Genomic DNA, 22,653 nt, shown 5'->3' on the forward strand with positions numbered 1-22,653 from the left:
CAGGGTCACCCAGAGCCCTGTCACTTACTGATCTACACTGGCTTCAGGGCCCTGTCACTCACTGATCTACACTGGCTTCAGGGTCACCCAGGGCCCTGTCACTCACTGATCTACACTGGCTTCAGGGTCACCCAGAGCCCTGTCACTTACTGATCTACACTGGCTTCAGGGTCACCCAGAGCCCTGTCACTTACAGATCTACACTGGCTTCAGGGTCACCCAGGGCCCTGTCACTCACTGATCTACACTGGTTTCAGGGTCACCGAGAACCCTGTCACTCACTGATCTACACTGGCTTCAGGGCCACCCAGAGCCCTGTCACTTACTGATCTACACTGGCTTCAGGGTCACCCACAGCCCTGTCACTCACTGATCTACACTGGTTTCAGGGACACCGAGGGCCCTGTCACTCACTGATCTACACTGGTTTCAGGGTCACTGAGAACCCTGTCACTCACTGATCTACACTGGCTTCAGGGTCACCCAGAGCCCTGTCACTCACTGATCTACACTGGCTTCAGGGTCACCCAGGGCCCTGTCACTCACTGATCTACACTGGCTTCAGGGTCACCCAGAGCCCTGTCACTTACTGATCTACACTGGCTTCAGGGTCACCCAGGGCCCTGTCACTCACTGATCTACAGTTGCTTCAGGTCACCCAGGGCCCTGTCACTCACTGATCTACACTGGCACAGGGTCACCCAGGGCCCTGTCACTCACTGATCTACACTGGTTTCAGGGTCACCGAGGGCCCTGTCACTCACTGATCTACACTGGCTTCAGGGTCACCCAGGGCCCTGTCACTCACTGATCTACACTGGCTTCAGGGTCACCCAGAGCCCTGTCACTTACTGATTTACACTGGCTTCAGGGTCACCCAGAGCCCTGTCACTCACTGATCTACAGTGGCTTCAGGTCACCGAGGGCCCTGTCACTCACTGATCTACACTGGCACAGGGTCACCCAGGGCCCTGTCACTCACTGATCTACACTGGTTTCAGGGTCACCGAGGGCCCTGTCACTCACTGATCTACACTGGTTTCAGGGTCACCCAGGGCCCTGTCACTCACTGATCTACACTGGCTTCAGGGTCACCCAGAGCCCTGTCACTTACTGATTTACACTGGCTTCAGGGTCACCCAGGGCCCTGTCACTCACTGATCTACACTGGCTTCAGGGTCACGCAGAGTCCTGTCACTTACTGATCTACACTGGCTTCAGGGTCACCCAGAGCCCTGTCACTCACTGATCTACACTGGCTTCAGGGTCACCCAGAGCCCTGTCACTTACTGATCTACACTGGCTTCAGGGTCACCCAGGGCCCTGTCACTCACTGATCTACACTGGCTTCAGGGTCACCCAGGGCCCTGTCACTCACTGATCTACACTGGCTTCAGGGTCCCCCGGGGCCCTGTCACTCACTGATCTACACTGGTTTCAGGGTCACCGAGGGCCCTGTCACTCACTGATCTACACTGGTTTCAGGGTCACCGAGAACCCTGTCACTCACTGATCTACACTGGCTTCAGGGTCACCCAGAGCCCTGTCACTCACTGATCTACACTGGCTTCAGGGTCACCCAGAGCCCTGTCACTCACTGATCTACGCTGGCTTCAGGGTCACCCAGGGCCCTGTCACTCACTGATCTACACTGGCTTCAGGGTCACCCAGGGCCCTGTCACTCACTGATCTACACTGGTTTCAGGGTCACCGAGGGCCCTGTCACTTACTGATCTACACTGGCTTCAGGGTCACCCAGGGCCCTGTCACTCACTGATCTACACTGGCTTCAGGGTCACCCAGGGCCCTGTCACTCACTGATCTACACTGGTTTCAGGGTCACCCAGGGCCCTGTCACTCACTGATCTACACTGGTTTCAGGGTCACCGAGAACCCTGTCACTCACTGATCTACACTGGCTTCAGGGTCACCCAGAGCCCTGTCACTCACTGATCTACACTGGCTTCAGGGTCACCCAGAGCCCTGTCACTCACTGATCTACACTGGCTTCAGGGTCACCCAGGGCCCTGTCACTCACTGATCTACACTGGCTTCAGGGTCACCCAGGGCCCTGTCACTCACTGATCTACACTGGTTTCAGGGTCACCGAGGGCCCTGTCACTCACTGATCTACCCTATTTCAGGGTCACCGAGAACCCTGTCACTCACTGATCTACACTGGCTTCAGGGCCACCCAGAGCCCTGTCACTTACTGATCTACGCTGGCTTCAGGGTCACCCACAGCCCTGTCACTCACTGATCTACACTGGTTTCAGGGTCACCGAGGGCCCTGTCACTCACTGATCTACACAGGTTTCAGGGTCACCGAGAACCCTGTCACTCACTGATCTACACTGGCTTCAGGGTCACCCAGAGCCCTGTCACTCACTGATCTACACTGGTTTCAGGGTCACCCAGGGCCCTGTCACTCACTGATCTACACTGGTTTCAGGGTCACCGAGAACCCTGTCACTCACTGATCTACACTGGCTTCAGGGTCACCCAGAGCCCTGTCACTCACTGATCTACACTGGCTTCAGGGTCACCCAGGGCCCTGTCACTCACTGATCTACACTGGTTTCAGGGTCACCGAGGGCCCTGTCACTCACTGATCTACACTGGCTTCAGGGTCATCCAGAGCCCTGTCACTCACTGATCTACACTGGCTTCAGGGTCACCCAGGGCCCTGTCACTCACTGATCTACACTGGCTTCAGGGTCACCCAGAGCCCTGTCACTTACTGATCTACACTGGCTTCAGGGTCACCCAGGGCCCTGTCACTCACTGATCTACAGTGGCTTCAGGTCACCCAGGGCCCTGTCACTCACTGATCTACACTGGCACAGGGTCACCCAGGGCCCTGTCACTCACTGATCTACACTGGTTTCAGGGTCACCGAGGGCCCTGTCACTCACTGATCTACACTGGCTTCAGGGTCACCCAGGGCCCTGTCACTCACTGATCTACACTGGCTTCAGGGTCACCCAGAGCCCTGTCACTTACTGATCTACACTGGCTTCAGGGTCACCCAGGGCCCTGTCACTCACTGATCTACACTGGCTTCAGGGTCACCCAGAGCCCTGTCACTCACTGATCTACACTGGCTTCAGGGCCACCCAGAGCCCTGTCACTCACTGATCTACACTGGCTTCAAGGTCACCCAGAGCCCTGTCACTCACTGATCTACACTGGCTTCAGGGTCACCCAGGGCCCTGTCACTCACTGATCTACACTGGTTTCAGGGTCACCGAGGGCCCTGTCACTCACTGATCTACACTGGTTTCAGGGTCACCGAGAACCCTGTCACTCACTGATCTACACTGGCTTCAGGGTCACCCAGAGCCCTGTCACTCACTGATCTACACTGGCTTCAGGGTCACCCAGAGCCCTGTCACTCACTGATCTACACTGGCTTCAGGGTCACCCAGGGCCCTGTCACTCACTGATCTACACTGGCTTCAGGGTCACCCAGGGCCCTGTCACTCACTGATCTACACTGGTTTCAGGGTCAGCGAGGGCCCTGTCACTCACTGATCTACACTGGTTTCAGGGTCACCGAGAACCCTGTCACTCACTGATCTACACTGGCTTCAGGGCCACCCAGAGCCCTGTCACTTACTGATCTACACTGGCTTCAGGGTCACCCACAGCCCTGTCACTCACTGATCTACACTGGTTTCAGGGTCACCGAGGGCCCTGTCACTCACTGATCTACACAGGTTTCAGGGTCACCGAGAACCCTGTCACTCACTGATCTACACTGGCTTCAGGGTCACCCAGAGCCCTGTCACTCACTGATCTACACTGGCTTCAGGGTCACCCAGAGCCCTGTCACTCACTGATCTACACTGGCTTCAGGGTCACCCAGAGCCCTGTCACTTACTGATCTACACTGGCTTCAGGGTCACCCAGGGCCCTGTCACTCACTGATCTACACTGGCTTCAGGGTCACCCAGAGCCCTGTCACTTACTGATCTACACTGGCTTCAGGGTCACCCAGGGCCCTGTCACTCACTGATCTACACTGGCTTCAGGGTCACCCAGAGCCCTGTCACTTACTGATCTACACTGGCTTCAGGGTCACCCAGGGCCCTGTCACTCACTGATCTACACTGGCTTCAGGGTCACCCAGAGCCCTGTCACTTACTGATCTACACTGGCTTCAGGGTCACCCAGGGCCCTGTCACTCACTGATCTACACTGGCTTCAGGGTCACCCAGGGCCCTGTCACTCACTGATCTACACTGGCTTCAGGGTCACCCAGAGCCCTGTCACTTACTGACCTACACTGGCTTCAGGGTCACCCAGGGCCTTGTCACTTACTGATCTACACTGGCTTCAGGGTCACCCAGGGCCCTGTCACTCACTGATCTACACTGGCTTCAGGGCCACTGAGAACCCTGTCACTTACTGATTTACACTGGCTTCAGGGTCACCCAGGGCCCTGTCACTTACTGATCTACACTGGCTTCAGGGCCCTGTCACTCACTGATCTACACTGGCTTCAGGGTCACCCAGGGCCCTGTCACTCACTGATCTACACTGGCTTCAGGGTCACCCAGAGCCCTGTCACTTACTGATCTACACTGGCTTCAGGGTCACCCAGAGCCCTGTCACTTACAGATCTACACTGGCTTCAGGGTCACCCAGGGCCCTGTCACTCACTGATCTACACTGGTTTCAGGGTCACCGAGAACCCTGTCACTCACTGATCTACACTGGCTTCAGGGCCACCCAGAGCCCTGTCACTTACTGATCTACACTGGCTTCAGGGTCACCCACAGCCCTGTCACTCACTGATCTACACTGGTTTCAGGGACACCGAGGGCCCTGTCACTCACTGATCTACACTGGTTTCAGGGTCACTGAGAACCCTGTCACTCACTGATCTACACTGGCTTCAGGGTCACCCAGAGCCCTGTCACTCACTGATCTACACTGGCTTCAGGGTCACCCAGGGCCCTGTCACTCACTGATCTACACTGGCTTCAGGGTCACCCAGAGCCCTGTCACTTACTGATCTACACTGGCTTCAGGGTCACCCAGGGCCCTGTCACTCACTGATCTACAGTTGCTTCAGGTCACCCAGGGCCCTGTCACTCACTGATCTACACTGGCACAGGGTCACCCAGGGCCCTGTCACTCACTGATCTACACTGGTTTCAGGGTCACCGAGGGCCCTGTCACTCACTGATCTACACTGGCTTCAGGGTCACCCAGGGCCCTGTCACTCACTGATCTACACTGGCTTCAGGGTCACCCAGAGCCCTGTCACTTACTGATTTACACTGGCTTCAGGGTCACCCAGAGCCCTGTCACTCACTGATCTACAGTGGCTTCAGGTCACCGAGGGCCCTGTCACTCACTGATCTACACTGGCACAGGGTCACCCAGGGCCCTGTCACTCACTGATCTACACTGGTTTCAGGGTCACCGAGGGCCCTGTCACTCACTGATCTACACTGGTTTCAGGGTCACCCAGGGCCCTGTCACTCACTGATCTACACTGGCTTCAGGGTCACCCAGAGCCCTGTCACTTACTGATTTACACTGGCTTCAGGGTCACCCAGGGCCCTGTCACTCACTGATCTACACTGGCTTCAGGGTCACGCAGAGTCCTGTCACTTACTGATCTACACTGGCTTCAGGGTCACCCAGAGCCCTGTCACTCACTGATCTACACTGGCTTCAGGGTCACCCAGAGCCCTGTCACTTACTGATCTACACTGGCTTCAGGGTCACCCAGGGCCCTGTCACTCACTGATCTACACTGGCTTCAGGGTCACCCAGGGCCCTGTCACTCACTGATCTACACTGGCTTCAGGGTCCCCCGGGGCCCTGTCACTCACTGATCTACACTGGCTTCAGGGCCACCGAGAACCCTGTCACTTACTGATCTACACTGGCTTCAGGGCCACTGAGAACCCTGTCACTTACTGATTTACACTGGCTTCAGGGTCACCCAGGGCCCTGTCACTTACTGACCTACACTGGCTTCAGGGCCCTGTCACTCACTGATCTACACTGGCTTCAGGGTCACCCAGAGCCCTGTCACTCACTGATCTACACTGGCTTCAGGGTCACCCAGGGCCCTGTCACTCACTGATCTACACTGGCTTCAGGGCCACCGAGAACCCTGTCACTTACTGATCTACACTGGCTTCAGGGTCACCCAGGGCCCTGTCACTCACTGATCTACACTGGATTCAGGGTCACCCAGGGCCCTGTCACTCACTGATCTACACTGGCTTCAGGGTCACCCAGGGCCCTGTCACTCACTGATCTACACTGGCTTCAGGGTCACCCAGGGCCCTGTCACTCACTGATCTACACTGGCTTCAGGGTCACCCAGGGCCCTGTCACTCACTGATCTACACTGGCTTCAGGGTCACCCAGGGCCCTGTCACTCACTGATCTACACTGGTTTCAGGGTCACCCAGGGCCCTGTCACTCACTGATCTACACTGGCTTCAGGGTCACCCATGCCACATTGTTAGAAATCTTCAGTTTAGATGAAAGATCATTGACGTGAAATGTTAAGTTTGTTTCTCTCTCACCACAGGTGTCGCTTGTCCTGCTCAATAATTTGAGCATTTTCTGTTTTGATTTAAAATTCTTATCCATGTATGTAAATGCTTCCATGGTCTCATCCCTTCCTATCTCTGTAACCTTTCATGGTAACATCCTATGGGTGTGGTCATGATTTGGAGATGCATGTGTTTGACTTGGGTGTACAAAGTTAAAAATCACACAACACCAGGTTATAGTCCAACAGGTTGAATTGGAGGCACTAGCTTTCAGAGCACTGCTCCTTCATCAGTTGGGTGTGACCTGAATGAGAAGCACTCCGAAAGCTAGTGCTTCCAATTTAACCTGTTGGTCTATAACCTGGTGTTGTGTGATGTTTAACTCTGGGTGTGGTGACACTCTGGAATATCTGTTTTTTTCAAATCTGCCATCTTGTGCCACTCCTAGTTCAGTCCTTCCATAGTCAATATCTCTCAGGTGCCTAGGCTTTCAAATGTCCTCCCTAAACCACTCTGACTCTCTCAGCTCCATTTCCTTCTTTACCAACCTCCTTAAACAAAAAAAAAACCTATCTTGTTCACTAAGGTTTTGGTCAGCTCCTTTAATACCCCTTTGTGTGCCCTGGTATCACATTTCTAGTATGGTATGGATGCTCAATGAATGCAAGTTGTTGTTCTTGTAGTTAGAAAGTGACAATTTGACGTTCTAATTATAGACAAGAAAATACCACGGGTAAAACAGGTGGAGTTGAAAAATTTTAAAAATGCACCAAGGGATGTCACAGAGAAAATAACAAAGACAGTGAGCACAGGGAGGAAACCTGCTTGGATAGGGACATCATGCCAGAGTGCTTGATGGTGCTCATTGTCAGCTATGTCAAAAACAGCCAGAAATAGATTAGGTGACCGCAGATCATTCAACTTAACATCAGCAGTCCGAGCATTTTAAAATTCTGTTGTACAAGGATGGGCAATAAATGTTGACAACCTTGTCAGCCGCACCTATATCACTTGAACGAACAAAACCAAAATAATATTCAGCAAAAAGGACACGGACGAGAAGGGGACAGGCAGCATGTAAAAGTTAATTCTGGTCTGAGAAATTCTTTGAGATTAGAACTGCGATAGTGAAAGATGTGCATGTCCAGCTTTCAAGAATGGGGCTTGATAAGGTTCCAAACAGAAACACTGAAAGATACATGGCTGAGAAAGGGAACATTCAGCCCACTGTGCTCATACCAGGGAAAGAGAGCTGAAGCACAAAGTTGCAATACATAGATTATCATGTGAACCAGACATCACTGAATCAGAGATTAAATGCACAATCTGATGGCGATGACACCCCATGAGCTGAACAGCGAGCACTGAGAGGTTTGATGATAAAATAAACAACAAGGGTAGAAAATTAGTTCAAGGATAGTGTTCAGAGAGAAGTGGAGAATAGGTTTCTTTTTGACCAGTTGGTTGTTAATGGTCCCTAAATGTCACAGGTATCACCATATAATAATGTAGAAGGTGCTGTTCCTTGTCAGATACTGCATGTGACCACTCACATTTTAAAGAGGACATCATTTGGCACCATTGCATTTCTTGATACATTAATAATCTCAATGTAGATATGGGACCTCAATGCCAAAACACAAAGATAACCTAAAAATAGAAAGCATTTGTAACTGTGAAGAGGATTCCGCATGACCTCAGGCAGTGAGATATTCAAATAAATTTATGTGACAGAAAAGGGATGATTTTTATTTTAGAGGACCAAGAAAGAAACACAATAGGGTCTCAATTACAGAACCAAGAAGAGTAGAACAGCAGAGAGGAAAGCTAGAGATAAACCCTCCGCCAAGCGGAAATATGATCCAATACATTGATTCTAATGGAGGTAGAATATAAAATTGAAGAGGCAATGTTAAAAGTGTGTCATCGTTGGCAGCATATGTTCGAGTAATCGGGTTCAGTATTGGTTGCTCCAAGTTAGGAAGGGTTTTAAGGTCATAAGGAAATTCACCCAAAGAGAAGATTTTACTTATTGATATTAAAATATTGATTTAGTCAAAATGATGAAGAGATTAGATTAGATTAGATTACTTACAGTGTGGAAACAGGCCCTTCGGCCCTACAAGTCCACACCGACCCACCGAAGCGTAACCCACCCCTTCCTGTACATTTACCCCTTTACCTAACACTACGGGCAATTTAGCATGGCCAATTCACCTGACCTGCACATCTTTGGACTGTGGGACTTTGAATTCAAGAGACTTTGAATGTCTTTGCAAAATTAAAGAGGCTTTGCAAAATTAAAGATAAAAAATATCTTTCTGCTAATTAAAACATTAAGATCTGCAGTGAAAGCTTACATAGAGAGATGAAGGGAATTTAGTTACAGAATATATTGTGAGGATGTGGAAAGTCTGATCAGAAGCAGAAGGGATCAGAATCCAAAATAGCCCATAAAACAGAATTGGAAAAAAACAAAATGAAAAGATGAGAAAAGGATAGCAGAATGGGGAAGAAAATGAGAGACAGCACTGATCGAATGGACCCTGTCAGAGGGACAGCCCCAATACAATGGACTGGAGAGAGTCAAGAAAAAGTGAGGACTACAGATGCTGGAGTCATCGAAGAATGTGGTGCCTGGAAAAGCACAGCTGGCCAGGCAACATCCAAGGAGCAGGAGAATCAATGTTTCGAGCATAAGCTCTGATTCCTGATGAAGAGCTTATGGTTGAAACGTCAACACTCCTGCTCCTCGGATGCTGCCTGACCGGCTGTGCTTTTCAGCCACCACACTCCTCGACTCTTTATAGAGAGTCGCCATTGATACGCCTTCTCAGAGGGAGAGCAGTGATAAGATGGACCCTGTCAGGGGGAGAGCACTGATACGATGGACCCTATCAGAGAGACAGCACTGATGTGATGATGGACCCTGTCAGAGTGACAGCGCTGATGTGATGTGTTCCAAACAGAAACACTGAAAGATACATGGCTGAGAAGGGGTATATTCAGCCCACTGTGCTCATACCAGGGAAAGAGAGCTGAAGCACAAAGTTGCAATTCATAGATTATCATATGAACCAGACATCACTGAATCAGAGATTAGTGGTTAGCACTGCTGCCTCGCAGCGCCGGAGACCCGGGTTCAATTCCCGCCTCAGGCGACTGACTGTGTGGAGTTTGCACGTTCTCCCCGTGTCTGCGTGGGTTTCCTCCGGGTGCTCCGGTTTCCTCCCACAGTCCAAAGATGTGCAGGTCAGGTGAATTGGCCATGCTAAATTGCCCGTAGTGTTAGGTAAGGGGTAGATGTAGATGTAGATGTAGGGGTATGGGTGGGTTACGCTTCGGCGGGGCGGTGTGGACTTGTTGGGCCGAAGGGCCTGTTTCCACATTGTAAGTAATCTAATCTAATCTAAATGCACAGTCTGATGGTGATGACACCCCATGAGCTAAACAGCGAGCACTGAGAGATTTGATGATAAAATAAACAGCAAGGGTAGAAAATTAGTTCAAGGATAGTGTTCAGAGAGAAGTGGTCAATAGGCTTCTTTTTGACTGGTTGGTTGTTAATGGTCCCTAAATGTCACAGGTATCACCATATAATGTGATGTGATGTCCTGTCAGAGGGAGAGTGTTGATGTGATGTACCCTGTCAGAGGGAGAGTACTGATACGATGGACCCTGTCAGAGGGAGAGTACTGATACGATGGACCCTGTCGGGGGGAGAGTGCTGATACGATGGACCCTGTCACAGAGAGAGTACTGATACGATGGACCCTGTCAGAGGGAGAGTACTGATACGATGGACCCTGTCAGAGGGAGAGTACTGATGTGACGGACCCTGTCAGGGGGAGAGTACTGATACGATGGACCCTGTCAGGGGGAGAGTACTGATGTGACGGACCCTGTCAGGGGGAGAGTACTGATACGATGGACCCTGTCACAGAGAGAGTACTGATACGATGGACCCTGTCAGAGGGAGAGTACTGATACGATGGACCCTGTCGGGGGGAGAGTACTGATACGATGGACCCTGTCAGGGGGAGAGTACTGATGTGACGGACCCTGTCAGGGGGAGAGTACTGATACGATGGACCCTGTCAGGGGGAGAGTACTGATGTGACGGACCCTGCCAGGGGGAGAGTACTGATACGATGGACCCTGTCAGAGGGAGAGTACTGATACGACGGACCCTGTTGGGGGTAGAGTACTGATATGATGGACCCTGTTGGGGGGAGAGTACTGATGTGATGGACCCTGTCAGAGGGAGAGTACTGATACGACGGACCCTGTCAGGGGGAGAGTACTGATACGATGGACCCTGTCACAGGGAGAGTACTGATACGATGGACCCTGTCACAGGGAGAGTACTGATACGGTGGACCCTGTCACAGGGAGAGTACTGATACGATGGACCCTGTCAGAGGGAGAGTACTGATACGATGGACCCTGTCAGGGGGAGAGTACTGATACGATGGACCCTGTCAGAGGGAGAGTACTGATACGACGGACCCTGTCAGGGGGAGAGTACTGATACGATGGACCCTGTCAGAGGGAGAGTACTGATACGATGGACCCTGTCAGGGGGAGAGTACTGATACGATGGACCCTGTCACAGGCAGAGTACTGATACGATGGACCCTGTCAGGGGGAGAGTACTGATACGGTGGACCCTGTCAGAGGGACAGCACTGATACAAAGGGTTGAGTAGTTTACTTCTGTGCAGTAAAATTCCCTGATTCGTTGTTTTCCCTCTGCCAATATAAATTTGTTATTTTTGCTTTCCTAGATCTGTCAAACTGCAAACTAACCACTTTTCCAGTTGCGCTCTTCAAAGTCATGAAGAATGTTGTGGCAAACATTCACGTCATTTCACTGGAAAACAATGAACTGAAACTTATCTCTGGTGAATTTATGACCAACTTTAACCAGGTCCGCGGTAAGTGTTTCTTACACTGACTCGATGCTAGTTATTATTCCTTAAGGAGCAATCACTCGGCTCAGTTTAATTTTACATTGCTTCCCTGATAACAGCTGCAGCAATCGCTCAGCGATTTTTAAAATGACTGTCATAGGTTTCTAATATTATAAATAACACTGCAAAAAAAAAATCACTATAACCACAGCTATTCCTAGTTGTCAAAATGCTGGGAGTATATAAAATATTAGCAAGCTATTCTTGCTGATTGCAGGACTGTGCCTGGATTTATAAAGTAAGAATTAATAGTTGATGATGAATGTAAAATCAGATCATGGGGCAGTGAGAGAGTTTTAATTCAGCTTTAAAACAGATTAGATTAGATTACTTACAGTGTGGCAACAGGCCCTTTGGCCCAACAAGTCCACACCAACCCTCCGAAGAGCAATCCACCCAGACCCATTCCTACACCTTAACACTACAGGCAATTTAGCATGGCCAATTCACCTAACCTACACGTCTTTAGACTGTGGGAGGAAACCGGAGCAAACCCACGCAGACAATGAGCAAACTTCACACAGACAGTTGCCCGAGGTGGGATTTGAACCCGGGTCTCTGGCGCTGTGAGGCAGCAGTGCTAACCACTGTGCCACCCAAAAAGGAATAGCGGCATTGTTAAAAACTCATCTGGTTCACCAATGCCCTTTTGTGAAAGATATGTCCTTTCTCACCTGATACAAACATACAATAGGGAACAGAAATAAGCCATTCAGCCCCTCAAATCTGTTCCATCATTCAGTAAGATCATGACTGATCTGTTTATGTTGGAATTTGCCATCCACCCCGATAACTCTCAATTTTTCTGCCTATCCACCTCTACCTTGGGTTCTGTATTGGCTGCTCCAAGTTAGGAAGGATTTTAAGGTTGTGAGAAATTCACCCAATGAGAAAATCTTACTTATTGATATTAAAACTGGGGTTCTTTTAGTCAAAGAGATTAAGAGATGTTTAAAGATATTTAAGGAGGCAAGAGGTTTTGGAACGATAAAGATAGAAAATACTAGTTAGCCCAATAGGAAGTTTTCTGAATATAGAGAATTTTGGAAAGTTAATACCAAGTATCTCCTGCCTCATCAGCTACCTCTCTGAAAACCCTAGGATGATGTCCATCTGGACCCAGAGACTTGCCAGCCACAACTCTTCCAGGTTGCTTCATACCACTTTCTTTGTGATTATAATCTCATCTCTCCCTTCCAATCCTGAGTTACAGCTTTTACTGGAATATTTTTTGTATCCTTTACAGTGAGGACACAAGCAAAATATTTGCTAATGTCATCTGCCATTTCTTTATTATCTCTTATAATCACCCATTCTTTTTGTAAACTTTGTCCCACATTGTGGTTAGTGTTCATGGGCCTTTGACCACTCCCACTAGTGACTTCTTTTACCCACTGTTCTGCATCTCCAACCAAAACCAGTTGTACATCTTGATCCCTGGCTGACTTAATTTCTAACTCTTGCACAAATGCCATCTTTGATTAACAACGTTACCTTCCCTCACCTTTACCTAGCTTCCTCAAATGTCATAATTCACTAAATATTCAGGATCCAATCCTTGTCATTCTGTAGACAAATGTCAGTAATGGCTATCAGATAATATTTATTTACCTCACTGTGTGGTATCAATTTGTTTATTTTGTTATGGATGCTGTGCACATTCAGATACAGAGGCTTTAGTTTTGTTCTTTGTTACTGTTACAATATCTAGTCTTGTTTATTGGTGTATTCCTAAGTTTTTCTGTCTGCCTCTCCCCCTTTCTACCTTCTTGCCATTCTGTGAACCCCATTTTCCATATTATTATTTTCCTTTCTTAAATTGTCTCTTTCCATATTTGATCCTTTGCTTCACTATTTAGTTTAAACCCCTCACTACACTCCTAGTTATGCAGTTCACCAGAACACTGGCTGAAGCATGGTTCAGGTGTAGACAGCCCCACATGGCCCTGTCCTGGTGCCAGTGGCTTACGCACATACATCTCCCACACCAGTCTTTGAGACGTGTATTCATCTTCCTCACGTTATGTACACTATGGCAATTTGTACATGGCTCAGGTAATCAGAGATGATAACCTTTAAAGTTTTGTATTTTAACTTGTGCATGGTTCCTCATGGTCTCTATGCAGGGCATCCTTTACATTTCTAACTATCTCATTGATACCTACATGGACCACACCTACTGGATCCACCCCCTCAGGCCGCAAATGCCTTTCCAGTCCTGAGCAGATGTCCCGAAATCTGGCACTGTGCAGGTACCACGGCTGCCTAGACTCTCTCTTTTTGCTGCAGAAAATGGTGTCAATTTCCCTCATTATACTGTTCCCAATGCCACAATTCTTGTTGCTCCCGCACTTGAATGCACCTGTACCATGGTGCCATGGTCAGTTTGCGCATCCACATTGCAGCCCCTACTCACGGCCAAATGAGCTGAGAGGAACCTCAGATGTATTGGATAATTGCAGAGCTTGTTGCACCTCCCAGTGGGGCCTCCTATTGGCCTGATTTACAGTCACACCCTCCTGCCTCTGACTACTGACCATCTGTCCATCTATCTCAAGTGGTGCGATTGTCTCCAGGTACAAAGAAGCCAAGTAACTCTCTCCCTCCCTGATGTTTTGCAGCATCTGTAATCCAAACTCTGGCTGAAACCCTGAGCTGAACCTCAGACATTTACTGCAGCCATGTTTACCTTGAATTGCAGTTTGACACATTACCAGTCCCGCCATTCTTAATGTGTTTTAATTAGGTAATGCTGCTTTGTCTACATGATAAAAATAATCCAATGTTAAATTTCAAGAATAGAAAAAAACCTTAACCAGTTAACACAGACTCACCAATCAGTTAGCCCCTTTCTCTTTTTTTATTTCAAAAATATACTTTATTCATAAAATATTTTGATGATCTGTACAATTGCTGAAAATGTGTTGCTGGAAAAGCGCAGCAGGTCAGGCAGCATCCAAGGAGCAGGAATATCGGTGTTTCTTCAGTTATCTCCAGCATCTGCAGTTCTCACTTTCTCCTCGAAGATCTCTACAATTGGTCATGCCACACATACGTAAACATTCCATTTCTTTGCATACAGAGACAGTAATCATTCATATATACAGGTCTGTACGATTACTATCCACACATTTAGCTGGGGAGGTCAGCGGAGCCCCCTTACTGCGTAGGCCCCCTTTGCTTAGACAGGCAGACGTTACACAGTGGTCTTTCCCCACCGCGCCTTGGCGGCAGCTGCCCCAAGCTTTAGTGCGTCCCTCAACACGTAGTCCTGGATCTTGGAATGTGCCAGTCTGCAACACTCAGTCAGGGTCAACTCCTTCAGCTGGAAGATCAACAGGTTTCGGACCGCCCAGAGAGCGTCCTTCACCGAGTTGATGATCCTCCAGGCACAGTTAATGTTCGTCTCGGTGTGAGTCCCGCGGAACAGGCCGTAGAGCACGAAGTCCCGCGTCACGGCGCTGCTCAGGACGAACCTCGACAAACACCACTGCATTCCTCTCCAGACTTCTTCTGCATAGGCACATTCCAGAAGGAGGTGTGTGGGTATGTGACAGTCTTGTCCCCCCCACAGCCACTTCGAGGGCAGCGTGCGGTGCGGGAGAGAGTCCGGGCGTGCATAAAGGATCTCACAGGCAGAGCCCTTCTCACTACCAGCCAAGCCATGTCTTGGTGCTTGTTGGAAAGTTCTGGCAATGAGGCATTCTGCCAAATGACTTTGACAGTCTGCTCAGGGAAACCGCTCGATAGGATCCGCCCTCTCCTTTTCCCGAAGGGTCTCAAGGACACTACGTGCTGACCACTTCCTGATGGACTTGTGGTCAAAGGTGTTTTTCTTCATAAATTTCTCCACGAAGGACAGGTGAAATGGAACGGTCCAACTACTTGGAGCATTCCGTGGCAGCGAGGCAAGGCCCATCCTTCGCAACACCGGGGACAGGTAGAACCTCAGTACGTAGTGACACTTGGTGTTTGCGTACCGGGTATCCACGCACAGCTTGATGCAGCCACACACAAAGGTGACCATCAGGGTGAGGGTGGCATTGGGTGTGTTTTTTTCCCCCGTTGCCCAGATCTTTATACATCAAGTCCCTTCGGACCCGGGCCAGCTTTTAGCCCCTTTCTCTATAGAGCAAGAACCATTTCAATCAGTTAAAATGAATCTATCTCTGTCTGTAATTGCTTGCCTTGAGGGTCCTTTTTTCACCCCTCCTCTTAGTGGTACTGACTGCTTGGTACTGGGTCCTCACTCATTCACTCCTCTGGCCTACAGGTAACACCAGGCCTACAGCAATATGGTTCACTCTTAAGTGCACTCTGGCTGAACAAGTCACTCATTTAAAGAGCAATTAGGGGTATGCACCAAATGCTGGCCTAGCCAGCAACATCCTGTGAAATGACGAAATGAAAATCACTAAATCAAGTGGTCGACTATTCCTAGACCATAGTGGGGTGCTGGAAATGCACAGCAGGTCAGGTAGCATCCGAGGAGCAGGAGATGATTTCTGATGATTCCTGATGAAGAGCTTATGCCCGAAACGTCGATTCTCCTGCTCCTTGGATCCTGCCTGACCAGCTGTGCTTTTCTAGCTCTTGACTCTGGGGCATCTGCAGTCCTCACTTTCTCCTACTCCTAGACCATGTTCAGCGAGCCTTTAATTACACATGGACCATGACAGAATATGAAGCTAGTACTGCGATAGATAAAATGGTTAGTCTTTGTTACAGAGAGATTTGGTTATAAAGTGGAGATCATTCTACATTCACTATTTCTCTTTAGATTGCTTTTTTGGCTTACAGTATGTCAACAACTTTTTCTCTTCAGAGTTAAACCTTGCAGGAAATTACCTCAATCACCTTCCTGATGAAGTTAAATCTTTGGCACACTTGACAAGTATTAACCTGGCAAGGAACAAATTCTCAGTTTTTCCACACCAGCTAACTGAACTGACAACACTGGAAACGATTAACCTGGAGGAGAATCAGATTACTGGTGAGTGTTTTAAGTTGGTGGTTCATGTGCAGTGGGTGGTAGATAGATTTGATATTGTTCAGCAGTGCCTGCAAAATAATCTCTGAGACATTAGGCAGCATTTACAACCATTCATGATGTTTTGAGAGAGTAATTAGACTTGGTTATTTCTCTCGTTCTTCACAGCCATTCCTCTGTTTCTCTCTTTTGAGAGATTTGTTTCATGACCTGATTTGGTTCATCATATCATCCCAGATTGAAAAAGAAGTTGGTAATCTCTTGGATGCACTCTGCACCATGCATTGGGCAGATCAAGCAGAGGAAGGACTTTACCAGTTAATGTGAATTAGCAGGATTTGTGTTAGAACATAGAACATAGAACATAGAACAATACAGCACAGAACAGGCCCTTCGGCCCACGATGTTGTGCCGAACTTCTATCCTAGATTAAGCACCCATCCATGTACCTATCCAAATGCCACTTAAAGGTCGCCAATGAATCTGACTCTACCACTCCCTCGGGCAGCGCATTCCATGCCCCCACCACTCTCTGGGTAAAGAACCCACCCCTGACATCTCCCCTATACCTTCCACCCTTCACCTTAAATTTATGTCCCCTTGTAACACTCTGTTGTACCCGGGGAAAAAGTTTCTGACTGTCTACTCTATCTATTCCTCTGATCATCTTATAAACCTCTATCAAGTCACCCCTCATCCTTCGCCGTTCCAACGAGAAAAGGCCGAGAACTCTCAACCTATCCTCGTACGACCTACTCTCCATTCCAGGCAACATCCTGGTAAATCTTCTCTGCACCCTCTCCAAAGCTTCCACATCTTTCCTAAAGTGAGGCGACCAGAACTGCACACAGTACTCCAAATGTGGCCTAACCAAAGTCCTGTACAGCTGCAACATCACCTCACGACTCTTGAATTCAATCCCTCTGCTAATGAACAATAATACTCCATAGGCCTTCTTACAAACTCTATCCACCTGAGTGGCAACCTTCAAAGATCTATGTACATAGACCCCAAGATCCCTCTGTTCCTCCACCTGACCAAGAACCCTACCATTAACCCTGTATTCCGCATTCTTATTTGTTCTTCCAAAATGGACAACCTCACACTTGGCAGGGTTGAACTCCATCTGCCACTCCTCAGCCCAGCTCTGCATCATATCTAAGTCCCTCTGCAGCCGACAACAGCCCTCCTCACTGTCCACAACTCCACCTATCTTTGTATCATCTGCAAATTTACTGACCCACCCTTCGACTCCCTCATCTAAGTCATTAATAAAAATTACAAACAGCAGAGGACCCAGAACTGATCCCTGCGGAACTCCACTTGTAACTGGACTCCATGCTGAATATTTACCATCTACCACCACTCTCTGACTTCGACCGGTTAGCCAGTTTTCTATCCAATTGGCCAAATTTCCCTCTATCCCATGCCTCCTGACTTTCCGCATAAGCCTACCATGGGGAACCTTATCAAATGCCTTACTAAAATCCATGTACACTACATCCACTGCTCTACCCTCATCCACATGCTTGGTCACCTCCTCGAAGAATTCATTAAGACTTGTAAGGCAAGACCTACCCTTCACAAATCCGTGCTGGCTGTCCCTAATCAAGCAGTGTCTTTCCAGATACTCGTAAATCCTATCCCTCAGTACCCTTTCCATTACTTTGCCTACCACAGAAGTAAGACTAACTGGCCTGTAATTCCCGGGGTTATCCCTATTCCCTTTTTTGAACAGGGGCACAACATTCGCTACTCTCCAGTCCCCTGGTACCACCCCAGTTGCCAGTGAAGACGAGAAGATCATTGCCAACGGTACTGCAATTTCCTCTCTTGCTTCCCACATAATCCTAGGATATATCCCGTCAGGCCCGGGGGACTTGTCTATCCTCAAGTTGTTCAAAATGTCCAACACATCTTCCTTCCTAACAGGTATCTCTTCTAGCTTATCAGTCCGTTTCACACTCTCCTCTTCAACAATACGGTCCCTCTCGTTCGTAAATACTGAAGAGAAGTACTTGTTCAAGACCTCTCCTATCTCTTCGGACTCAATACACAGTCTCCCACCACTGTCCTTGATCGGACCTACCCTCGTTCTCGTCATTCTCAGGTTTCTCACATACGCATAGAATGCCTTGGGGTTATCCTTGATCCTATCCGCCAAGGATTTTTCATGCCCTCTCTTAGCTCTCCTAATCCCTTTCTTCAGGTCCCTTCTGGCTATCCTGTATCCCTCCACTGCTCTGTCTGAACCTTGTTTCCTCAACCTTATGTAAGCCTCCTTCTTCCTCTTTACTAGACATTCAACCTCCCTCGTCAACCAAGGCTCCCTCACACGACCATTTCTTTCCTGCCTGATCGGTACATACATATCAAGGACACGTCGTATCTGCTCCTTGAAAAAGTCCCACATTTCCACCACATCCTTCCCTGACAGCCTATGCTCCCAACGTATGCTCCTCAAATCCTGTCTTACAGCATCGTAATTTCCCTTCCCCCAATTGTAAAAACTTCCTTGTTGTGCGCACCTATCTCTCTCCATAACCAAGGTGAAAGTCACAGAATTGTGGTCGCCATCACCAAAATGTTCACTCACTAACAAGCCCACCACTTGTCCCGGTTCGTTACCGAGTACCAAATCCAATATGGCCTCCCCTCTGGTTGGACAATCTACATACTGCGTTAGAAAAGCTTCCTGGACACACTGCACAAACACCGCCCCATCCAATCTACTTGATCTAAAGAGCTTCCAATCAATATTTGGGAAGTTGAAGTCGCCCATGACTACGACCCTGTGGCTTCTGCACCTTTCCAAAATCTGTTTCCCAATCTGTTTCTCCACATCTCTGCTGCTATTGGGGGGCCTATAGTAAACACCCAACAAGGTGACTGCACCTTTCTTATTTCTGACTTCAGCCCATACTACCTCCAGAGGCAGATCCCCCTCAAACTTCCTTTCTGCAGCCGTTATACCATTTCTAATTAGCAATGCCACCCCCCCTCCTTTTTTACCACCCTCCCTAATCTTACTGAAACATCTGTAACCAGGAACCTCCAACAGCCATTCCTGTCCCTCATCTATCCATGTTTCCGTGATGGCCACAACATCGTAGTCCCAGGTACCGATCCACGCCTTAAGTTCACCCACCTTATTTTTGATACTCCTTGCATTGAAGTATACGCACTTGAGCCCATCTCTGTGTCCGCAAGTAGTCCCTGTCAGTGCTACCTTCTCCACAGCCTCCCTACAGTCTTGGACATCCTGACACACAGCTAGCTTACTTGCTGGACTACAAGTCCGGATCCCATCCCCCTGCCAAATTAGTTTAAACCCCCCCGAAGAGTGCTAGCAAACCTACCCCCCAGGATATTGGTGCCCTTCTGGTTCAGGTGCAACCCGTCCTGTTTATACAGGTCCCACCTTCCCCAGAATGCAGTCCAATTGTCCAAATACCTGAAGCCCTCCCTCCTACACCATCCTTGCAGCCATGTGTTCAACTGCACTCTCTCCCTATTCTTTGCCTCTCTGTCACGTGGCACCGGCAACAACCCAGAGATGACGACTCTGTCTGTCCTAGCTTTTAGTTTCCAGCCTAACTCCCTGAGCTCTTGAATGACCTCCCCACCCCTCTTCCTACCTATGTCGTTGGTGCCAATGTGTACCACGACTTCTGGCTGCACACCCTCCCCCTTAAGGATTCTGAAGACACGGTCCGAGACGTCTCGGACCCTAGCACCTGGGAGGCAACAAACCATCCGAGAGTCTCGCCCATGTCCACAGAACCGCCTGTCCGTCCCTCTAACTAGAGAGTCCCCTATAACTAGCGCTCTCCTCCTCTCCCCCTTTCCCTTCTGAGTCTCAGAGCCACAGACCCCTTCACTGCAGCTTACACCTGCAAGGCTGTCCCCCCCAACAGTTTCCAAAGCTGTATACTTATTTTTTAGGGGAACGACCACAGGGGAACCCTGCACTGCCTGCTTCTTCCCCTTCCCACCTCTAACTGTTACCCAGCTACCTCTGTTCTCCGGTGTAACTATGTCCCTGTAGCTTCCATTGATCACCCTCTCAGCCCCTCGAATAATCCTCAGCTCATCCAGCTCCAGTTCTAGTTCCCTAACTCGTTCGGTGAGGATCAGGATCTGACTGCATTTCCTGCAGACGAAGTCGGCAGGAGTATCGGTGGTCACCCCTACCTCAAACATCCTGCAGGAGGAACATTCCACCGCCTGCGCTGCCATGACTGTACACTGTCTCCAAAAACAAGAACACTGAGTCAATAACCTGTGGACTTTAAAGTTAGGTTAGAGGAGGAGGGTGGGAGGGAGGCCCTACGGAAGTAGGACCTGGGGTCTAGAACACACCCACTCAAATACTAGTCACTTACCTTCCCGCCCAGCTATGCGCTCCAACCTCACTTCCGCTGCCCGCTACAGGTAAGTAATTTTGAAACAAACTGTCTTACCTTAGCTGTAGTCTCCCGGGTTCGTGTTGAAGCATTCATCCCTCAGTCTCTGTACTGTTCTTCTCAATGATTTCTACCTCTGCTTCAACTCATCATGTTCCCTGTCCTCTGAGCTCATGGTCCCTTACCCTCCCTTAATTTTTCTCTCCACATAAATTCCCTGATTTTTGGGCCAAAGAGCCTGTCTCTATGTTGTAGGACTCGATGACTCATATCGACATTTAGCTCTCAATTTCATGTCATCTGGTGATGCTGGTCTTGATCATATTAATCATCGATTCAGCTGAATGCAATCACTTCCCTGTGTCATTCACAATTTGCATAACTTGTCCTCATTCTGACAATATCTCCTTTTGTATCTGTCCCTGAAAAACTATCTTCCAATTCACTTATGATTACACTCACAAAATCACTACTATCCTACCATTTGCCACCCCATTTCTATTTCAAGATGTATTCCAGGGAATGGGAATATCACTATTACTATCACATTTATTGACCATCCCTAATTGCCCTAGGCAAAGTCTTTTCCATAGGGTCAGGGAGTCCAGAACTAGAGGGCATAGGTTTAGGGTGAGAGGGGGAAGATATAAAAGAGACCTACGGGGCAACATTTACACACAGAGGGTGGTAATGTATGGAATGTGCCACCAGAGGAAGTGGTGGGGGCTAGTACAATTGCAATATTTAAGAGGCGTTTGGATGGGTACATGAATAGGAAGGGTTTGGAGGGATATGGGCCAGGTGCTGGCAGGTGGGACTAGATGGTGGTAATGGTGAACTGTCTTTTTGAACTGCTAGGCTTCTTAGAGGTTTGATACAACTTTGTGGTTTGCTCAGGCAATTTCAAATGGCAATTAGGAATCAATCAATTATGTGGTTCTGGAGTCACTTGTAGGCCAGACCTGATAAGGACGGCACATCTCCTTCTTTAAATGACATTAGTGAACTAGTTAAGTTCTTCCAACTTGGTCACCATTAGATTAGCTTTCGATTTCAGGTTCTTATTGAATTCAAATCCCATTACCTGCTATGAGATTTGAACCTGTGGCCCAGAACGTTAACCTTGGCCTCCCAATTACTAATCCAGTGACTGCACCACTACACCACTGCATTCCTCTTCTAGAGCTACTGATTCACTCACCTGTCCCTCAGCCTACCTTTGATGTCTGAATCCTTAGAAAGAAACACTCTGGCTGCTCCCTTTGGTAAGGAGCTCATCCTCACTTCCTTGACACCAAGACCCTTAACACCAAGGTCTACAGACTTGAGAGGACCCAATGGGCAATGGGTGTATCCATCCACCACCATATCTGCCTGGGTCACCAAAAGCACGTTGAGGTCCTGCTCACTCCTCCATATCATGGGGAATGAGAAAATAACATTGAGCTTATTTTCTCCATTGAAAACCATTTTCTTAAACTGCCTATCCTTGCCTTCTCCAGGCATTGGTTTAGAGTTAATATAATTAAACTGGTAATCGAGAGTCTGTCTAAGGCTGATGTACTGCAACATGGGTTCGAATCCCACATGGCAAATGGCGAAATTTGAATTCAGTAAAAATCTAGAATAAAAACGAGTCTAATGATGATCGTGGACTTATCTCAGCTTGTTCCATTCTAGCTGACCTAGCCAGAGAATCACTTTTCTCCTGCTCCTGAGCTGTTACTTCTGATGACTCCAAGACCAGCCTCTCTATAT

The 22,653-nt window shown here is 48.6% G+C and overlaps 1 protein-coding gene across 4 annotated transcripts in view; it reads left to right on the plus strand.

Moving 5' to 3' along the window:
• Window positions 1-22,653, plus strand: part of LOC140484558 (leucine-rich repeat-containing protein 20-like) — a 64,834-nt gene that overhangs the window by 40,174 nt on the left and 2,007 nt on the right. For all 4 annotated transcript variants that reach the window (XM_072582933.1, XM_072582934.1, XM_072582932.1 and 1 more), the window contains 2 exons: window positions 11,314-11,463; window positions 16,325-16,492. In XM_072582933.1, the coding sequence (XP_072439034.1) occupies window positions 11,314-11,463; window positions 16,325-16,492 (318 nt within the window). The remainder of the gene's footprint in view (window positions 1-11,313; window positions 11,464-16,324; window positions 16,493-22,653) is intronic.

This window comes from Chiloscyllium punctatum, chromosome 13 (assembly GCF_047496795.1).
Source record: "Chiloscyllium punctatum isolate Juve2018m chromosome 13, sChiPun1.3, whole genome shotgun sequence".
Taxonomy (NCBI): Eukaryota; Metazoa; Chordata; class Chondrichthyes; order Orectolobiformes; family Hemiscylliidae; genus Chiloscyllium; species Chiloscyllium punctatum.